The 18,021-nt window shown below is 35.4% G+C and overlaps 1 protein-coding gene and 1 long non-coding RNA gene across 3 annotated transcripts in view; both read left to right on the forward strand.

The window, feature by feature from the left end:
• The first annotated feature begins 6,022 nt into the window (after positions 1–6,022).
• On the forward strand, positions 6,023–8,487 carry LOC138141151 (uncharacterized). The gene is made up of 2 exons (XR_011163022.1): positions 6,023–6,729; positions 8,120–8,487. It is a non-coding gene; the product is annotated as an uncharacterized lncRNA (long non-coding RNA).
• Positions 8,488–16,829: 8,342 nt separating this feature from the next.
• Positions 16,830–18,021, forward strand: part of LOC138134805 (tyrosine-protein kinase-like otk) — a 75,811-nt gene continuing 74,619 nt past the window's right edge. The window contains exon 1 of one of the 2 annotated variants that reach the window (XM_069053351.1): positions 16,830–17,111. In XM_069053351.1, coding sequence (XP_068909452.1) covers positions 17,072–17,111 — 40 coding nt within the window. In that variant the 5' untranslated portion in view covers positions 16,830–17,071. The remainder of the gene's footprint in view (positions 17,112–18,021) is intronic. The other variant, XM_069053435.1, reaches the window with a different exon arrangement.

Genomic DNA, 18,021 nt, shown 5'->3' on the forward strand with positions numbered 1-18,021 from the left:
CTAGGTGAATTAAAGATTAAGTCATTGGCAATTATTCGTTTGATATTGATATTATCCCAATTCTTCTGAAATTGTGGAATTGTTGGTCTTTCGTTCTCATTTTATACATTCCAGACTGATAAAGCTTCATCATAATGGTGAATAAGCTCATTATCCTTTGAATTTAGTAATAAAGAAATAATTTATATTTGTAGAACGGTTTCATTTTCCGATTTAGGCAGTGGCGGCCCGTGAGTAAAAAAATCAATTTTTAGATACTCCCAAAACGTGTATTTGTATACAGTTGCGGAATTAAAATTTCGGACACTATTGTCAATGTCATGATATAAACTCTAAAACAACCTTTACGTTAATAACCTTATTTTTTACTCTTGTCATGTTTTTGTCTTTTTGGCATTCAAAAATTGTCATTTGTGGCATAATAACGGGTAGGCAACATATCAAAACGATGATTTAATTACACTCAGTGCAACTAACTGAAATCTCAAAATTCAGAATTGATTGGGTGACTGACACAGAAAAGTTTAATTTTTGAATGTCAGTCATGATGACAGTAGAAGGTGCTTTACAGAGATTTTGTTGAAGTGACAGAAAAATAGTGCCCGTAATTTTAATTCCGCAACTGTACATACAGTGTGGAAACTGGAAACTGGAATAAAATTCACAGCTTGGACATGGATAATTTTTGTAAAAAATCCCGAAACAGGTCAACTTTTGTTTTTCCTTGCCCACATTTTGGCGTACTTAATGGTTTTTGCGTATCTGCTTCCGGAAGTTCGCAACCATCCCTAACTTTTTTATTTCAAATGAAAGGGTATGCCAAGTGACACGTCGAAGTAACCTGGTGAATTAACGCACACAGCGTACAGCGTTTTCAATAAATGTCATTGCATAATTTGATTCAATTTGTCAGATTTGTCATAAAAGATTCAGGTATGGTTGCTTAGATACTGTCATCCTTACAAACACCAACAATTAATTCCTGACTATATGCCGTTCACGATTGTTTTAAACACGCAGGAGGCCACGATTTTTTTTGTTAGACTGGCGTCAGGGGAGCTTTATTTGAAGTCATTCGCAAAGTTGCGTGTGCGCAAATCAGCAACATGCGAATGGTATTGTGAACGGTCGCTTAGCGATATGCGCAATACCATTCGCATGTTGGTGATTTGCGCACACGCAACTTTGCGAATGACTTCAAATAAAGCCCCCAGGTCCGGTCATATGACGTTTCGTTATTAAATATTCGTCTTGTTGTCAATTCCCTAATTGAATCAGTGTAATTCAATTATAATCTTCAGATCTTCATAGACAGTCCGAATTTGAAACAATCGTGAACGGATAAATACAGGGTTATTCTAAATGATTGTAGTCGACGTAGGCCATGCCCATGTTATTACATTTTTGCCGCTTTCATGTGAACTGTCAGTTTTCTCGCTGTCACTCTCATTTTTTAGGTGAAAAGTGCGGTGAAGGGTTTTTTATTTATTTTCGTTAAATTAACGATTGAATCCAAAAAAATTGAGTTGTTTTGCACCCGTGTGTGAACGGTGTGTACTCACTTATTCACATCATTTTGATGTTTTTTTTATGTGGAGCGGCAACCATAAATTTTACATTCAGTTTTCACGCCTACTTCGACTACAATCATTTAGAATAACCCTGTATAATGCATTCATTTTTGTAATGACAAACTAACTGGAACTTTTTCTTTGTTAGATTTTACAAAATAAATGAAAATTCGACAGTTGGCAATGATTTAAATTGTCATATTATTGTCTTATTGTCACTGCCAAAATGAATGAATTTCCAAAACCGAGTAAAGCATCAATAAGCAAGCAGATGAAGCAGCACGTTTTAAAGGCTTTGAACAAAATAAAAGAAATTACTCATGGAGATAATGGAAACGTAAATATGTAAAGTGAAAAACTGTAGAAGCAGTGGCGGATGTTTTTTCGATAAATGCTAATCTAAAATAAAACTCTCCCTAAGTGCTGTACAGGCTTCAGTCCCAAAAGTATGTACAAAATTTTAAATGAAGAACAAGAACAAGGCTTATGGGAAACTTTAGCATCCATGACATATCCCCAATTATTGTTAATTGGGTTGAAGATTCCGATTCGGACTTAGAAAACAGCGACGATGACGTGGATGAGTAGCAAAATGCAAAATTATTTCATTGTTACGTTCAATTGCCTTTTCGTATTTGTTTAGTGCAACTTTCGTTTTTTTTTCAAAATAATTAAACAAATTTAATTTCACAATACTTTGATTGGGACCAGTACAAATAACGTGACCCATAACCTAACTTTTTAAAAGCCCAAATTCTCGGTAAAAAGATGTGTTCACAATACAAAAGTTACTAAATATAGTAACTTTAGTTCGTCATTACAAAAATGAATTGATTATAGGTACGTATTTTTGTGGACAGCAGCGCCCCATTATTTTGGACCTAACAAAAAGGGGTTTTCCGGACTTGTTAGATCCTTCTAATGACCATAATTTTTTTTTGAAAGTTATTTCGGGACCACCTGTATAGGTATTTCAATTTTGTTTGGTACCATCTTGGTCATTTATATTTACATAACTTAAGAGATCTGTTCATTGAACTCTTAATCGCTTAGATCAACTTATTCTCGGCGGCCTGCTGACGCTTTAGGGTCTGTTCAGCGTCAGGTATTAAAATATGTAATACACTTTCGTGTTTGGCTTAATCATAATTTACAATACCTACATATTTGTAAAATTAAAGTCTTTCTTCTTCCTAAATCCTTTGGGTTTCGGTATCTGAAAATAAAAATTCCTAGATCTCCAAGGGTTTAATGGTCCTATAGCTCCTATAGTTCCAAGTGGTCCTAGATTTGCTGGGTTAGTCAAGGGAGTTCTAGTTTGTGGTCGGAGCCTTGGAGATTTTGAGTGTTGTATTCAAGGTTCGGTAGGTAATTAGGTATATCTTATTAGAATTGCAGAAGTCGGGATTGCATCCGTCCTAGTGGAGTCGAATGCGTAGATTGAGTTCTCCTATACCGTTGAATAAGTAGATGTCTCTCCATTCAACGCCTACACTAAAGCACGCGCATTTTCAAATTCAAGATCTACAGTGTTTACCAAGAAGTTCGTACTATATGACAAAATTTCTTATTTGTTGATTTGGCAAAAATTTTGCAAGGGCAATCGTCGCTGCTTCTCTAAAGAGTAAAATATGACTGACAAGAGTTGTCACTTGACTTCCGGGGTACCTCAAATTTGACACTTTTTTAAATTAGAAAATGGGGCTTATGTTAGATATATGTATTTAAAAAATTTATGGGAAAAAATTGCAGCAAGCATGTTACCTTACTTAGTACGATACATATTTCGAGAATTGGTTCAAATTAATTTTCAGATTAAAAATTATTATACTCCGTTTCTGACTTCGATGCCGGTAAGTCGTAAAACCGGGTTGTCATAAATCAATAATAATCACCGTTTAACACACGCACATGCAAATTTCTTTTGTCGGGAAGATACTTGCGCTCGGCTCACGTTAACAAATTGGCCATCTCGTTCTGAAAGGTGTGTGGGGGAGTAAAAGTGAGAAAACATGTTGTTCAGAAGATGCCAAGTAAGGCAAGAGTAGGAAGTCCATAACGTTGAATTATAAAATTTTAATACTACCAGTAGAATGGCCTAAGCTGCTTATAATTAATTATTCATTTGGACGCACTGGAATCTGTCAGCTCTTCGGTCGTTTTATGGCTTAGCGGCATCGGGCTCAGAAACAGAGTACATACATACAGCAGTTTAGGAATTCGAGAATTCGATAGAGCAAGGCAAATCAACCTCAGCGGCTTTTCTCAGAAAACATTCGTTTTCACGGGGTTGCTGTCCGCTTTAGAAACATTTTTGTGGTCAGAAATTGAATGAAAAGGTTGTCCGAGTCCGTTATTGGGAGTATCTGCTTAATAGAAGAATTTATTGTGAAGAAACTAATGGAACGACGGCGACGCCGGGAATCACAATTTGTTCGCCCAAGGGAATCGTCCGTTATTCAGAAGTTTCGCTGTATTTGATTTTGAAAAAGCCTTCAAGTTCGTTAAGAACATAGTACATAGTTTATGGTCGAGTTCAGACAAATTCCTGTTTAATTCTTACCTTTCGTGCTTTTGTTTTGGAGTTTATTTTAATCCGATTTTTAGTTATAATACGACGAGTAGTTAATGTTATGCCGATTATTTTTGTGGTGGTGTTACGAATGGCAACAGCGCTGGGCGCTGGGACGAGTCCTTGTACGAGTCGAATTCGAAAGCGCCGTTGACGTGAGTGACACCACCGCAAAAATGATCTGCGTAACATTGACTACGAATCGTATTTGAAGGACGATTTAATGAATGAAATATTAAATATTACAAAAGAAACAGGGTTGTTACAAAACTCTTCCAATGTCAATTTTTCAAATTGTACATTTTAATTTGTTAGAAAATAATATTTCTGTGTTCATTTTCCGCTGTAAAAAAAATGCAACCCCACGAAAAAATCTAGATTCATCACTAAATTTACCACCAATTATCAGCTCAATGTTACTTCTCGATACTTGAGAATAACACTTGACAAAAACGTAAGTATTTACTTAGAATTTCATCTTGTTACTAGAAGACTACCTAGTTTTATTTTTGTGGAAACAATTTGTATTGCTCTCTAATAGATCAGAAACTTTATCAGTTTAGTGCAAGTGGTTTGGTTCCCAAGTTGGTCTTTTCTTTGCCTTCCTTTTCCACTGAGTCACTCACATCCTATGCAAATTTTCCTCGTATCCACTTCTTTTTTGCTCTCCATCTCATTTTCTTTTCCTCGTGTCTTCCCTGTGTATGGTTTGTTTTGGGATTGTATTTTCCTGTAGTCTTTCCACATGCCCCAGCTATCTTAATCGTTGGGCTCTTTTCTTCCTGTGTTATTTTATGTTCTCCAAACAGTTTGTTTTCCTTCTCCACTGACTACTCACTTTTTTACCTCCATAAAAGTCCTTCTCAGTATCTTGCGTTCCCATATTTCCAGTACATTCTCATTTTTTCTTGATAGTCAACTAAATTATTTCTAATTATGTATTCGAAATTTTAATATATTTTTTAATATATTTAGTAATATTAAGTATTAAGTAATATTCTATTTATTCAGGGATTTATCGGTATTTTAGATAAAGGTAAAAATGATGTCAATAAACTAACTTCTATCTATAATTGTTCAACGCAATAAACAATTGTTATAGGACTTAACACATTTAAATTATATTTATTTCATCCTGTGTCAAATTTCAATACTTTACGTCATCAGTTTGAATCCGGGAAAACGCAAAAAACGGCCGGACGCCGGTTAAGTGTTGCTACTGGAAACACAAAAGTAACAATCGCAATAACAATGATTCAGTTTTAAGAAATGTTTTATTCAAAACTACATCTAAATACAAATTAACAATTTTACTATTTCGGCCACAAAGAAGATGCACTTACTTTCTCAGACTAAAAACGGTAGTTCACAAATAAAATAATACAACCATTTAAACCAAATCTAAAAAATAGGCCAGCCAGCATAACCTCTTGCGTAATTTTCTTCACATTATTTTCTGATTTCCATTTACAAAAATGGCTGAATTGTTTTTGGTACCTTTCACCAGACTTGCTAGGTATTAATTCAGCACAGGCTTCTGCAGATTTTCTTACAATTTCTGGAGGATTTGCTTTAGAAGTCATTTTGACGCACAAAATTATTTCAACAAAATAAACAACTGCCAAACAGCCGTTGCTAATCATGTTCCTAAAATGTGACTAGATTTGGAGCTTTTGTTGAATATTTTGAAATTAATTTCAATGTTTCTTTCAAACGAAATTTGAGGCAGGATGAAATAAAATACATAACGACATTCGTCCGTGAACTCTTTTTACAGTACTCGTTTCGAGTTTCAAGACTCGGCTCCTTCGTCGCCTCGTCCTTAAACGTCTAACTCGTACTGTAAACTATGAGTTCCCGGACTTATAACGTTAATTACTATATTCGAACCATATTACACGTTAATCTAAATAAAAATATTACACTTTGGGTCGGTTGCACCAACGGCAGTTAAAGTTAAATGTAGGTTAAAATGCTTCGTTACTTTAGTTACCTATTGTAATAACAATGTTCTCGTATATTTTAATTTGTAGTTAAATTTAACTCACGTTGGTGCAACCGGGCCTTTATAAATAAAATGTCTAAAGATTTACTTAAAATTTTTTCAGGTCATACCTACCAGTTTCTCATCCAAAATGGAAGCTGTTTTATAGTTTTTATTTACAAAAAAAAAACCATTTTTCATAAAAATAAAGATGGGCATGTGTTACATTAATGAATTCAGAAAAAAATGCGTTTTTTTAAATAACAAATTTGACCGCCCGTACCATTTAAAAAAAAATCAAGTTAGCCTTGCATTTTCAAAATAAATGATGGTAAAAAATTGAAAAAAAAACTCCAACTGTATCCTACATTTCAATGAGCTCTGCTAAACCGTTCTGAAAATATTTAGCTGTATCCATACTTTTTAGCGACCTGTATGTGTAATATTTCTTTATGATCCTAATCTTTCTTTATGTTAGGTCCAATAATATGAGTTCAAGAAGTACATCTACGCTGCGACCAAGGCCGTCACGGCCGCAGGTGAGTTCCGGAGAGACGCAAAGAAGACGGAGGAGCGTTAGCGAGACAAGAGCGACGACAAGTGTAATAATCACTTTCCAGTGTTAATGTGTCCTATTTGTTTGTAATGTTATTTACGACCAATGATCTGGCAACGTAGCACACAGATACGCTCTCCACTAGTTGCAGCATTGTCCCTTTCGTTTGTTGTAAACATATAGAAAAGGAAATAAATAGATGTATAAACAGTACATATAGTTGAATTTTTTTAATAAACAATTGTCAAAACGTTGTCTTGTTGGTATGAGCCAAACTGTGATTTTCATGATAATACGATTGGTCACATTGAGTGTCAACATTTTTTTATGTAACTGAGCCTGCGCCCTAACGAGCGAGAGTTTATTTCAAATTCGAAAAGGTTTCTCCTGATTTCTCATTAAATTTGTTTTGAAAATAAATTCGCGGAAAACAGGTCCGGGAAGTGAAGTGAACATAACCTTAACCATGATTTGGTGTCAAATTGTTATACAGCTGGTCCATATGTCCAAATTTTAGGGTGGTACAGTATGGTTTTTTACTTCATTTTGACACTGACAATTGTTTATTAAAAAAATTTCACTATACACGTGATCATCATCTAACTATGCCATTCGTTCGCTAAACGCGTCAAAATGAAATACTAGGAATACTCTCTTTACACCTTTTTATGAGCAATTGTTAAAAATATTGATAAAATGTTTTCTTGTACCGTTTTCACAAAATATCAACCTTGCCCTAAACGTTTCATTCGTTGATGTTTATTAGCAATACAAACACGGCATTCCCCTATATTGGTTTGATGGAAATTAACTAATAAAATTGATGAGTTCCGTTTCCTAATTGAAAATTTACTTTTTTTTCATCAATTTAACTTTATAACCTCTAGTTTAGCTGAGTGTACCGAATGTATACAAAAAACACGACTCACACGTGACATTATTAACACAGAACTTTTGATTACTACAAACCACAACCTGCTAGATGTAAGTGCGTCTTAGCGGCCTCTTCAATATCGCAAATTTCATTGTTTTTTTGACTTCGGGGATTCGCAATTTTTTCCGTTACGTGGCGCTCGCACACACCAATTTCTGTCAAACTGACAAGCCGAGTGACACTTCAGGTTCGTTTGTTTTCGAAGCGTCATTTGACACAAAAAATCTTAGGTTAGGGTCTCGTTGTCATGTTAGCGTCATTTGATGGCTTCCGGTGTGTACTCGCGATGTCTACACCGTGTTGTGCAGGTTGAGCGGGACGTAATAGACGCATTTTCATCTAGCAGGTCGTGCTACAAACATTTCCCTGCAAAACCTTTTATTATGCTATAGCGAAGCTATGAGCTGCGTTGTCAGATCATTCGTTATGTCTTTCTATGTGTCTGTCTCGTCACGTGTCTTCGTCTTTATGCGTTTGTGTTATTATATGATTATTTTTACAGCTTGCTACGTGGGAAAGCAAATATAAGGAGGCACACGCAACATTAAAAGAAGAAAAGGCTTCATTAATGTCTGTGTTAAAAAAAATGGAGGTTAATTTTAATACTAATAATAATGAATTAAAACAATTAAGAAAAGATATTACTACTAATAATAATGAAGTAAAACTATTAAGAAAAGATATCGAAAATATTATTAGAAGTGAAATAGCGGCGTTGGCCAAGAATGAAGTTAAACAGCAGATGAAGAATTTAGAAATTATTTCTCAAATTAAATTTAAAGATGAAACAAATAATGAAGCATGGGTAGATAATAGCATTGTTGGCATTGAATTAAATTAATTTACGTAATAAAACATTGGATATCTTTAGCAGTGTTTCAATTAATACACATTTAGTATATTTTCGACTTTTTTCAGCTATTACACTTACAGACGATGTAATCCTCTCGAAAAGGAATTTCTTTGATTTTGAAGCGCCTTTTTCCGCAATAAGTCGGTTTCCGATGACATTAATGAAATCGATGGCTTCTTTGCACCAAGGGCCTAAAGTTTCAAAGGCTAAACCTTTAAATATGTAATTTGACGAAATAATTGAACTACATATATATTTGCTATGTTTGCGTTGCAAGCCATTTCAGCGGCAAAACCTGAAACTTCAGAAGTTTTCAAAACGTAACTATCTGCAAGTGTATCTACAATAGTAACGTCCCAAAATAAAGGTTGACCTTCCATGGTACTAAAGTCATCCCATCTGGGTTCTAAAGTTGAATCAACATGAATAGAAGTCAAAGACTCATCACTTGTGCTACGTGAGGCCTTGCATTATCATGCATAAACAAGAAATTTTAGCCGATATGTGGTGCATAGGCCATACCATGAGGTGCCCAGATATTGGTTATGTGTCCGTAGGCATTTAAGTGTCCATTGCTACAACAAACATCTCCGTGCGGGTATCCAAAGATATGCTTCCCCAAATCATAACTGAGCCTCCACCAAAACTAACGGTTCCAACAACATTGCACTGGGCAAATCGTTCTTCAGGACGTCTGTAGACTTTCATACAGTGCATTTTTTTAACTGTTGCCATAGGGAATTGCATGGTAAAACTTGTACCCCCTGTTAACTTTTGTTCTGATGAAAATATTCAAACCATTTTTGGAACAAAGGTGGAAGATTTTTTAAACTATCGGATAGATTACAATTCAATATCCTAAACTGTCGAAAAAGTTGTGAAAAAATATTTCTAGCGCGCCGGAATAATAGTACGTCGAGCGGTCGCCAGAATAGCGTCCCTGTCGGCTCAACTAACACCTGAGACCTGACCATCTCCACTTTTGACTTTTGTCACTTTCATTTAAAAATTAAATAGCGAGATCTCCTGGAGGCTATGATTAAAATAAATAATAAATTAAAATATAAAACCTAATTTTTGTTCCCATATCGCCTACTACGTTTTTTGTCAAATTATTTACGTTCATTAATTTCAACTTTGAAGAGTAAAATTAGTAAAATAAAACTGCTTGTCGTTCGTTGTTCAAACAGTATGCATTACATAGTCTTATTAATGATTTATTACAAAAATAAAAAATTGCACCAAATCTGCAGTGGATCATAAGTTAACAGAGGGTATAATTTTTACCATGCAATTCCCTACGGCAACAGTTAAAAAAAAAACATAATAGGTCAACCAGAAACTGTGGAGGAATTAAGGGCAAGAATAACACGCGAAGAAATTTTCAAGATCGCTTGGGACATTGTCTAGCAGTCGAAGGAAAACACTTTGAACATTTCCTTTAATAATTCCTGTTAATTTGTTGAGTTATTTGTGCGTTAACGTTTTGTTTTTTTTTTAAATAAATAAATGTTTACATGTTCTGCCTTCCAAAAGCTAATTTAATCATAGCCTCCAGGAGATCTCCCTATTTTTAAATGAAAGTGATAAAAGTCAAAAGTGGAGATGGTCAGGTGCTGGTTGAGCCGACAGGGACGCTATTCTGGCGACCGCTCGACGTACTATTGTTCCGGCGCGCTAGAAAATATTTTTTTCACAACTTTTTCGACAGTTCAGGATATTGAATTGTAATATATCCGATAGTTTAAAAAATCTTCCAACTTTGTTGCAAAAATGGTTTGAATATTTTCATCAGAACAAAAGTTAACAGGGGGTATAAGTTTTACCATGCAATTCCCTATGACAACAGTCAAAAAAAAATGCACTGTATACCTGTCATTAGAGAATCGACAAAACCTAGACTTTTCGCTGAACAATACCTTAACTCAATCAGCTTCTTGCCAATTTAGGTGATCGCGAGTAAACTCTAGTCGTCTTTTGCGGTGACCTGTGGTTAAAAGGGGACCCTTTGCGGGTACAAACGGCAGCAGATGATGCTCTGCCAATCTTTGCCTGATTGTATTTTGGCTAATTTGAGTATTGTACCTCCGGGAAAAGTCTTGACTCAAGCTAGAACTTGTTACAAATCGTTGTTTCAAGGTTCGTAGGCGCAAAAATTTGTCTTGAGCTGCGTTTGTATCCCTTTTCTACCCTGATCCAACCTTCTCGTATTGGCACCTGTTCCTCTAACTCGATTTCGAACCCTTATAATGGTAGATTGAGTCATCCCCAAGCGTCGAGAGATGGATTGTTGAGATTCGCATTTTTCGGAGAACGCCACCACTTTCGCACATTTTTCCGCGGAAAGATTTATTCGAACTCATCCATTACGATCCATTTTACTCGAATATAACAATAACAGGCTACTTTCAAAGCAGTTAACTTTGATAATTGACAAAAATGTGGCAAGGAATAAACAGAAAATAACACTGCTATGTTTTTTTTCTCACATCATCATTTTGTGATGATTTATCTTCAAAAAAAACTTGAATAAGAAAGGTAAACATATTTCCTTCACATCTGTTGAAAGAAACAGTTAACAAAAATAATATCATATAAATTACAAATTATGCGTTAATTTTGGAGCGAAGTGTAGAATTAATTTCAGTGTGTCTGGAAAATCTACCACTGCTTTTTGAACAACTTAGACCGTGAATATCAATTTCGTCAGCTTTCGCATTGCATTTGCAAATATGAGGTGTACAAAGATTACAACCCAATCTTAAACCAATACAAACCTGGAAGGAAGTGTTATCTAAAAGAGTACCAAGATCCTGATTCTCTGCATTGCAAAGCCTTAAAACGAGCCAAGTCTCTAGGTGAATTAAAGATTAAGTCATTGGCAATTATTCGTTTGATATTGATATTATCCCAATTCTTCTGAAATTGTGGAATTGTTGGTATTTCGTTCTCATTTTATACATTCCAGACTGCTAAAGCTTCATCATTATGGTGAATAAGCTCATTATCCTTTGAATTTAGTAATAAAGAAACAAGCTTTTTAATTTTGTATTAATTTATATTTGTACAACGGTTTCATTTTCCGATTTAGGCAGTGTGTAAAAAAATCAATTTTTAGATACTCCCAAAACGTGTATTTGTACATACAGTGTGGAAACTTAAACTGGAATAAAATTCATAACTTGGACATAGGTAATTTTTGTAAAAAATCCCGAAACAGCCCGGAGTACGGGAAATGATACACAATTTTCCAACTAATCGTTTATTCAGATGTCAAACAATGAAAATAATGATATAAATGAAAAAGAACACAACGAAGCCTGACTAGCCCTATGGCGTGTACAAAATTGAATAACCCTAACTCCTCGGAGGGTCCTCCGGGTCCCAGATATTCAACGAACGAGTACCGGCGAAACAGTAAAAAAAATTCCCTTCTTTAGCGAAGGAGGAAGGCCGACTGGTCCTACGTAACGTCGCTATTCGGCTACGCCGCCCGCATAAGCGGGGGAGGTCCTCCAAGTCTTCCTTCGCTCAAAAAAAAAATTGAAGTTAAGATGTTTTTCTCCGGTATGGACCGGTGAAGAACCACGCGCAAAAAAATGTTCGGTGAGCGCGATACACAATTCCTGGCGAGGTCACTCACGGATTGATAATCGTTCGTGAATATAAAAACCCGACGGACTTGATAAGGAAATTTTTTCTTAAGTTAGTACGATTAATGAAATGACGCGCCTTATGACAAAACTGCAACTTTAACAGTGGAACAAATTATAAATCCTAAACGCGATATACAAATTAAAGGAATTTGATAGAACTTTTCACCCGTCGAAATAATGAGTGACAATGGAAATTTGACTATAGTTAAATACAAACGCTCAATTAGTTCGACGGAGTGACAAAATACAACCGAAAACTTTGAGAAGCTACGGCCTGTAAAAATTGGGGTGTCACCACTGCTCCGGACTTGCTGGTGGGTAGATCCGGCACCTTCCGGTGAGTCCGGGGACGACCTGGACTGACAGGACTCGACGAGATCCTGATCCGCAAAAGCGTTCGGTCTGGAACCTCCCGTAGTGAAGTCCGTGATCCGCTTGGCGATGTGGGCGGTGGTACTTAGACGAATCGTCTCCAACGGCCCTCGTGAACTCCACTACGTCGTCTCGTCGGCCCTGCAAATTCACTCGATCACTGTCCCCTTGACTCTCCCCAGGCACTGACAACACTCCCGGCAAAAGGTCGTGAAAAATCCCCGTTCTGTCTCTGGTTCCCCCGATTTATAGCTTCCACCCCCTCTGTGCGCAGATTTTTCGGCGGAAGTCCGAGTACGTTTCCGTCGCGATGGATTCTAGAACATTCTAGAAAAATCGCGAAGATTTACAATCGCGCGGCGACTTAAATCGTAACAGTACTTAGCAAGGAGCGAGGCAAGGAGTACAACGCACTATTTGTTTCCTGAATATTTTCAAAGCCTACGTGCTAAAAAATAAAAACCAATTTTATAAATTGAAGACTATTTAAAGCAACAAATGTTCAAAATGGACACCGTTTCATTCTTGGCAAATTGCAAATCGATAGTAAAATGCATTCCTTACGTTTTGTAACATTTCCGGTGCGATTTGCCTCATTTCATGCCTACAATCGAACAGTATTGAAAACCCTAAGCAACCTAATAGGTATGAAATTAGACAAATCTCACCGGAAATGTTACAAAACATAAGGGATGCATGTTCTACTATCGATTTGCAATTTGCCAAGTAAGAAACGGTGCCCAAATAGAATTTTTTTGGCAAGTTATTTCGGGACCACCTGTGTTTCAATTTTTTTTTGGTACCATCTTGGTACATTTATATTTATATAACTTAAGAGATCTCTTCATTGAACGCTTAATCGCTTATGTTAACTTATTCTCGGCTGAGATTGAGAGGCTGACGCTTTAGAGTCTGTTCAGCGTCAGGTATTAAAATATGTAATACACTTTCTTGTTTCGTTTAATCATAATTTACAATACCTACATATTTGTAAAATTAAAGTCTTTCTTCTTCCTAAATCCTTTCGGTTTCGGTATCTGAAAATAAAAATTCCTAGACCTCCAAGGGTTTAATGGTCCTATAGCCTATAGTTCCAAGTGGTCCTAGATTTGCTGGGTTAGTCAAGGGAGTTCTAGTTTGTGGTCGGAGCCTTGGAGATTTTGAGCGTTGTATTCAAGGTTCGGTAGGTAATTAGGTATATCTTATTGGAATTGCAGAAGTCGGGATTGTATCCGTCCTAGAGGAGTCGAATGCGTAAACGTCAGAAAAATGTTTAAAAAATTCTATTGGACTTAATTGCTGATTTGGCGGTCCTTGAAAGTGGCACTTAACAGGAAAATTATTTTGAAATATATGTATTAAATTGTCATGACAGCTACCTTTAATCGTACATATTATCACAAAGTACAAGATTACTCACTACCAATATCTAATCCTGCACAATAGTGAATTTAGAAGCTTTGGAAATCGAAAAAAATATTTTAAATCCACTACGGGAACATTGCAAGGTAATGATGTACGAGTACATCTTTGTTTACATTGTATTACCGTTAATAATAAAAATAATAATTATTTATTTTTTTGTCTGAAAAATTTTTTCCATATTTTTTTCGTGTACATTGAAACATCCTGGATACGGTAGTAAGTAGTTAGTACGCTATTTTTGGGACACCCTGTATATGTATTTAAAAAATGTATTTGGGTGTCCAGAAAGTTCTGAGCGTTTTTGTGGTATTCTGTTTCACGATATAAAATAAATGTAAAATTGATCGCTAATTTTTGTTAGTTTTTTAAAATATGAAGTACACTTGTCCATAAACAATTTGACGTTTCTCAGCTAAATAATTTTCAATTGGGTACAATTGATTGTTTACATGGAAAAAGAACGAAATCGTAATTTAATGTTATATGAGTTTAAAAATGTGGACATTCAGTGGCAGCAGCCACAAGAAATATATGCAGAATTGAAGGTGCAGGGACGGTAAAAGAGTCTACTTGTCGGAGATGGTTTGCGAAATTTCTGAATGGGGAAGAAGGTCTTAAAGATCAGAATCGGTCGGGACGAAAGAGTCCATCTTCTATCGTCGTGGAATTGAACTTTTGGGACAAAGATGGTTGGAAGTCATTGACAATAACGGCGAATATTTAGTTTAATTGTTGTGTAATTTTTTAAGTAATAGATATTTATTTATTTTTATCTATTTTTTTAAAAAACGCTCAGAACTCTCTGGACACCCTAATATTATACTCCGTTTCTGAGTTCGATGCCGGTAAGTCGTAAAACCGGGTTATCATAATTCAATAATAAATCACACACGCACATGCAAATTTCTTTTGTCGGGAAGATACTTGCGCTCGGCTCACGTTAACAAATTGGCCATCTCATTCTGAAAGCTGTGTGCGGGAGTAAGAGTGAGAAAACATGATGTTCAGAAGATGCCAGGTAAGGGATAGTACTTTAGAGTAGGAAGTTCAAAACGTTCAATTGTAAAATTTTAATACTACCAGTAGAATGGCCTAAGCTGCTTATAATTAATTATTCATTTGGACGCACTGGAATCTGTCAGCGCTTCGGTCGTTTTATGACTTAGCGGCATCGGGCTCAGAAACAGAGTACATACATCAGTTTAGGAATTCGAGAATTCGATAGAGCAAGGCAAATCAACCTCAGCGGAAATGGCTTTTCTCAGAAAACATTCGTTTTCACGGGGTTGCTGTCCGCTTTAGAAACATTTTTGTGGTCAGAAATTGAATGAAAAGGTTGTCCGCGTCCGTTATTGGGAGTATCCGCTTAATAGAAGAATTTATTGTGAAGAAACCAATGGGACGACGGCGATTCCGGGAATCAGAATTTGTTCGCCCAAGGGAATCGTCCGTTATTCAGAAGTTTCACTGTATTTGATTTTGAAAAAGCCTTCAAGTTCGTTAAGAACATAGTACATAGTTTATGGTCGAGTTTAGATAATTTCCTGTTTAATTCTTACCTTTCGTGCTTTTTTTTTGGAATTTATTTTAATCCGATTTTTAGTTATAATACGACGAGTAGTTAATGTTATGCCGATTATTTTTGTGGTGGTGTTACGAATGTCAACGGCGCTGGGACGAGTCCTTGTACGAGTCGAATTCGAAAGCGCCGTTGGTTGGCGTGAGTGACACCACCGCAAAAATGATCTGCATAACATTGACTACGAATCGTATTTGAAGGACCATTTAATTAATGCAATATTAAATATTACAAAAGAAACAGGGTTGTTACAAAACTCTTCCAATGTCAGTTTTTCATCACTAAATTTACCACCAATTATCAGCTCAATGTTACTTCTCGATACTTGAGAATAACACTTGACAAAAACGTAAGTATTTACTTAGAATTACATCTTGTTACTAGAAGACTACCTAGTTTTATTTTTGTGGAAACAATTTGTATTGCAAGTGGTTTGGTTCCCAAGTTGGTCTTTTCTTTGCCTTCGTTTTCCACTGAGTCACTCACATCCTATGCAAACCTTCCTCGTATCCACTTCTTTTTTGCTCTCCATCTCATTTTCTTTTCCTCGTGTCTTCCCTGTGTATGGTTTGTTTTGGAATTGTATTTTCCTGTAGTCTTTCCACATGCCCCAGCTATCTTAATCGTTGGGCTCTTTTCTTCCTGTGTTATTTTATGTTCTCCAAACAGTTTGTTTTCCTTCTCCACTGACTACTCACTTTTTTACCTCCATAAAAGTCCTTCTCAGTATCTTGCATTCCCATATTTCCAGTACATTCTCATTTTTTCTTGATAGTCAACTAAATTATTTCTGATTATGTATTCGAAATTTTAATATATTTTTATTTTTTGCTTAGGTATAGCTATAGGTAACACTTCTTACTTTTATAATTAAAAATTTGTCTTTGTGACTAACTGGAAAACGTGCAACATTAAACAAAATATTTTTGAAATCGTACAAAAAGTTTTTACTCTTCTAAATTACGTCATATTCTCATTTAAATTTCAATTCAACGTCCCCATTGTTTAAAGGGATTTTCGGCTTTGCATTAATTCATCTCGTTTAATTAATTCTCTCAAATTCCGTTTTCGATTGTTTTTAAACGAGAGAAACAAATTATTTTTTAATATGGACGGTCAGCATTAAAAGCTTTACTCGTTTTAGCCTAATGACCGTCATTAATCACCGCCACATAAAAGAACCGAAAGCCGAATTCCTCATTCCATTGTATAGTGTGTTGCCTACGTGGCCAGTATTCGTTGGTTCAATCACTTCGTACAAGTTCGTTGTCGGTCGGAATTGTTAGGTTTTCAAATAAACCGGATAAACTTTTGCCGGCTGCCGCCTGTCAAGTTTTCCCTTCTGTCTGGCTCATCAGGCATCAGGCCAGTTTCATATGGTTGTCGAAGGGGTGTAGAGGCTACAGGCTAGAGGCTCACCGACTCTATACGTTACGTTATCTATTGTTTACTACGGCTTCTCAGTCTTGTAGACAAACTTTACACGAAATGTGATCTAAACTTTATTAACCCGTGTTTATTTGTGCACTCGTGATATTTGTGGTGATTGTTTATTTTTAATTTTCCGTAATGTCAGGTTTTGATTTGATTTTTTTTATTGTCGTCCTGGGTAAGTTCAAACGTCTTTGTCTCTATTTATTATTTTTGCTTCGTCTTTTCTTCACATATGTTGCCCGGCGTCTCGCCTAAAAACTACATCATTTTGTTGTTTCAAAAAGTTACCCAATACGACCCAAACATCTCAGAACTACCATCATTACAGATTTAAAATCTTACATTTATCATGTTTGTGTTGTGAACTTGTTTCCACTATTTATCAAAAGCTGCACTTCTTCCAAACAGTTAATTTAATAATACATAATTTTAAATTAATTTATTAAGCTGTCAAGCTTAATAATTGTTAATCCGTTAAAAATTAAATTAAGTACAGTTTAAAAATGCAAATCGAAACAAACTATAGATTCAAGGCGGTGGTTAAAAACGTTTATTCAAATGACTGCTGGATATGGTTATATTTATTGCCTTATAAACTACTTTACGTTATGTTTACTCACGCTCTAGAAACTTTTTATATTGGAGATAAATATTCGGAAAATTATTGGTATCTCCGAACAACTTAGGGTTATTGAGTATTAAGTAATATTCTATTTATTCAGGGATTTATCGGTATTTTAGATAAAGGTAAAAATGATGTCAATAAACTAATTTCTATCTATAATTGTTCATGGCAATAAACAATTGTTACAGGACTTAACAAATTTAAATTATATTATTGAACCATATTACACGTTAATCTAAATAAAAAAAATTACACTTTGTAAATAAAATGTCTAAAGATTTACTTAACATTTTTTCAGGTCATACCTACCAGTTTCTCATCCAAAATGGAAGCTGTTTTATAGTTTTTATTTACAAAAAAACATAAATTTTTCGCTCCAACCTTCTATTAATGAATGTTCAGGTTAACAAAAAGTACTGGATCAAAATTAGTCTTTTAAAAAATAAACTTATTTTGTACC

Source organism: Tenebrio molitor, chromosome 1, assembly GCF_963966145.1.
Source record: "Tenebrio molitor chromosome 1, icTenMoli1.1, whole genome shotgun sequence".
In the NCBI taxonomy this organism is placed as follows: Eukaryota; Metazoa; Arthropoda; class Insecta; order Coleoptera; family Tenebrionidae; genus Tenebrio; species Tenebrio molitor.